This window comes from Etheostoma cragini, chromosome 17 (genome assembly GCF_013103735.1).
Source record: "Etheostoma cragini isolate CJK2018 chromosome 17, CSU_Ecrag_1.0, whole genome shotgun sequence".
Lineage (NCBI taxonomy): Eukaryota > Metazoa > Chordata > Actinopteri > Perciformes > Percidae > Etheostoma > Etheostoma cragini.
Genome location: NC_048423.1, coordinates 21,281,255 through 21,284,702, shown reverse-complemented (window position 1 = coordinate 21,284,702; position 3,448 = coordinate 21,281,255). Strand labels below are relative to the sequence as shown.

General features: G+C 38.7%; 1 protein-coding gene across 1 annotated transcript in view; it reads left to right on the top strand.

Annotated features, from left to right (window-relative positions):
- The window catches only part of LOC117960946 (coiled-coil domain-containing protein 85A-like), a 40,871-nt gene extending 38,397 nt beyond the window's left edge, over positions 1–2,474 (top strand). The window contains exons 3-4 of the mRNA XM_034899270.1: positions 1,161–1,218; positions 1,877–2,474. Of these exons, the coding sequence (XP_034755161.1) occupies positions 1,161–1,218; positions 1,877–1,892 (74 nt within the window). The 3' untranslated portion in view covers positions 1,893–2,474. The remainder of the gene's footprint in view (positions 1–1,160; positions 1,219–1,876) is intronic.
- The last annotated feature ends 974 nt before the right edge of the window (positions 2,475–3,448 follow it).

The following is a 3,448-nucleotide window of genomic DNA, read 5'->3' as shown; positions in this document are numbered from 1 at the left end:
AATTTAGGAAAGAAGTCAGCACTTCCGAAAAACGGCGAGTTTACGTCCCGTGCACGGGAACCGTCCGCCCAAGAAGTTGTTCTGCCATATGAACGAAAGTGCGGTAACATTTGTTCTGCAAAAACTAACCAGCATTTTGTTTATAAAGTATCAGTTAAATAAAATATTTAGTGTACATCTCAACTTAAACATTGAATTTATCATGTCCAGAGTTGAATTCCATCTGGTTAGAATGTCTTGCATAAGCAACTCCTTCTTATGTCCTCTTGTTGCTCTAACTCTGCAGCACCTGCTGGACTGGGTTAAGAGTACCCCACAACTTTTCTGCACTTCATAAGGACACTGTCAAATGCGCTGTTAAGCAGAGACACTGAGGGACACTGTCCAATGCGCGGTTACGCAGAGACAGTGTGACAGAACGCTGGAAAAGCAGGGGCATGATCAAAACGCAGAAGGCTTGCAGCAGCGATCATATTTTGTAACTATTTGTACTATCTGTCCTAACTGCGGGGACTTTATTTGACACATTCCACTGCTGTGCAACTTCAATAAAGTGTCCCGTGCATGTTTCAGCATAATGTCTCTCCTCTGTTTTCATTACAGTCAGAGCATGTGAATGCAGCGCCCACTTTTCATCAATATAATTGACGAAATCCCTTCTGCAGTGTTTGCAAACCTGGTGAAAAACTACAGGAAATTTTTGACCTCTGTAATTGCAAACAAAGACCACTGTACCAAATATTGATATTGATTTTCTCAGGTGTTCAAATACTTATTTGCAGCTGTATCATACAAATAAACAGTTAAAAAATCATACATTATGATTTGTTTTTTAGATTTGTTTTTTAGATTTGTTTTTAGATTATGTCTCTCACAGTGGACATGCACCTACGATGACAATTTCAGACCCCTCCAGGATTTCTAAGTGGGAGAACTTGCAAAATAGCAGGGTGTTCAAATTAGAAAATTAGATTAGATTAGAAATATTTAAAAATATACCTGTGGGTTAGAAAGAAGTGGAGATGCAGAAATTGTGTCTTTCTCAAGCGCTGGATGTTTATTTCTCAGCGCTCAAGCTACTGTCTCCACGGCAACCCACTACGGTGAAACACTCGCACATGTTTGGAATGCTGAAATTGTTATTTTGTTTTCCTTTGCAGCTCTGATATCTGCTGGTTGTTGCACCAACTCCTGTAGAAGTGCAAAGCTTTGGGACAGGTGAGTCACATGCACACACTTTTTACTCTTTTAGCTCTGTTCTGTGCTCCACATGTGATGAAAACATCTGTCTCTTTAGCAACTAAATGCTTCACTAATGCTAACTTGTTTGATGCAAAGCGGGTAATGCACAGTCAGAGTTTTGTTTGCTGAAAACATCTGCTTACTGCAGCTGGCAACCAGATTTTTGAGAGGGTGCTTGTGGGCTGTAAACCAAAACAATGAGCTAAAAGAGGCTAAAACACTCCATTTATCTGAGAGGAAGTGCACAGGTAGATGAGCATTCTAATAAGGTTTCTCATATGTATAGCATGTGTGTGTGTGTGTGTGTGTGTGTGTGTGTGTGTGTGTGTGTGTGTGTGTGTGTAAAAAGGTCATTCTGGTGTGACCCCTGCCCAAATGCATTGGCCGAAAGGGGAGTGATTGTGCTGGGTTAATATTTAATGATGGAGGAGTTCTCAATGGGTGAATAAATCAGAATCCATCTTCACTGGAAAGGGCAGATCCCTCGATTCTGCGGAGCACGGGCTCCACACACACACCTGCACACACACGCATGCACGCACACACACGCACACACACACACACACAGTATATTCTGCAAATATACTATCCATCAACCTGCAGTAATTGGACGGTTTCGTTTTTTGTCTTTCAGCTTTGATACCTCCTGATCATGATATGCCTCTTGATCAAATGCTGCTGTGACAACACACACCCCAGAGAGAGATTATTAGCAGAATGGATAGATGGTTGGATGGATGAAAGAACGAGTGGATCAAGCTATAACTGGAGAAATTATCATGGATTTCCAAATCAAGCTGTGAGGGCGAGGACAACAAAACACTGGAACACTTAAACACTTTCTCTGCCCTGTTAGCTGCTGCTATGCATTTCCCACGGACTACCATTAAAGATTAAATGTCATTGTTTGGACGGTCAGAGGCCAATCATTGCATTGCCAAAATGAAGGGAGGAAAATAAGATAGCTGAGAGTCTTTGTGTTGCCAAAAAAATAGTTCTACCTCTTTGGAAAGACAGAGACTGTCTGGAAGAAATGACCTTTACATGGAAGAGTAACACTGGAGGTTACGGCCCCGTTTTCTTCACAAACTCTTCATAATGAAAAATCACAAGGCAAGTGATTATTTTAAAACTTAGGACTCAGTACCCAATATGTGATGATGGTAACTGCTTTTACAAAGTCATTGGGAACCTGGAATTAAAGCACAAAAGAAGTTACTGATTCATTTTAATACAACTTTGGTCATTTTTCTTAGCCCCATTTATAGTAACAATGTAATCACCAAAGTAATTGCTGAAATCTGGGAAAAAGGCAACACCGCTACAACAGTCAAACAAAAGAGGTCAGACAATCTGACAAGTCATAAACATGCTAGTTTTGCTAGATTATCTAAAACACTTTATTTTAAGGTTATACCTTCCGTTATACGGTTTTAAATGAAAGCCTCACAAATTGCATTAGTAGTCCCCAACTGCAAATGAAAATTATTTTCACAGAACTTATGTTTTCAGTTCTCAATACATTTGCAGATTCTAACTCGCTGGAGTTTAGTTTAACTTATACGTTCCTTTTCTTCTTTTGTCATTTGAAACAATTAGTTGATTAATTAATTGACAGAAAGGTATGACAATTTCAAATCATTAATTCTTCATTCTGAATAATGGATTTATTATAATGCCAAAGTTCTTTGGTCTTAGTTTCTTAAATGTAAATATGTTCTGGTTTCTTCTAGGATACTTGGCCAAAACTAGACATTTAGGGAAATCATGCCCTTGGGCTTTGGGAAGTTGTATGTTAATTTGTGATTACATTTTTTGAGGAGGTAAAGGCTGGTAAAATGGTTCACCATTTTTTGAAGTTCCACAGACAAAACTATTCATTGAGAAAATATGGACAATTGATAGTGAAAATACTTGTTGTTGCAGCCCTACTCTCATTTAACAAATATCAGCCTCATCACAGTTTATTGATCACTCTCACAGCCATATCAGACCTGTTGGAGATGGCAGACTCTGACTGCCTCTGACTTGCGTTCTCACTTTCAAATTCAAAATGTTGCCAAGCTTATAAAGTGGAAAACTTCTCATGAACCATTTGTATATATACTGTAGTTGGAAAAAGTAATGCAATGTAATTTGTATGTATTCTACATAGTCATTCATGAATGCACCCTATTGACTGCTGCTATAATAATAATGATAACAA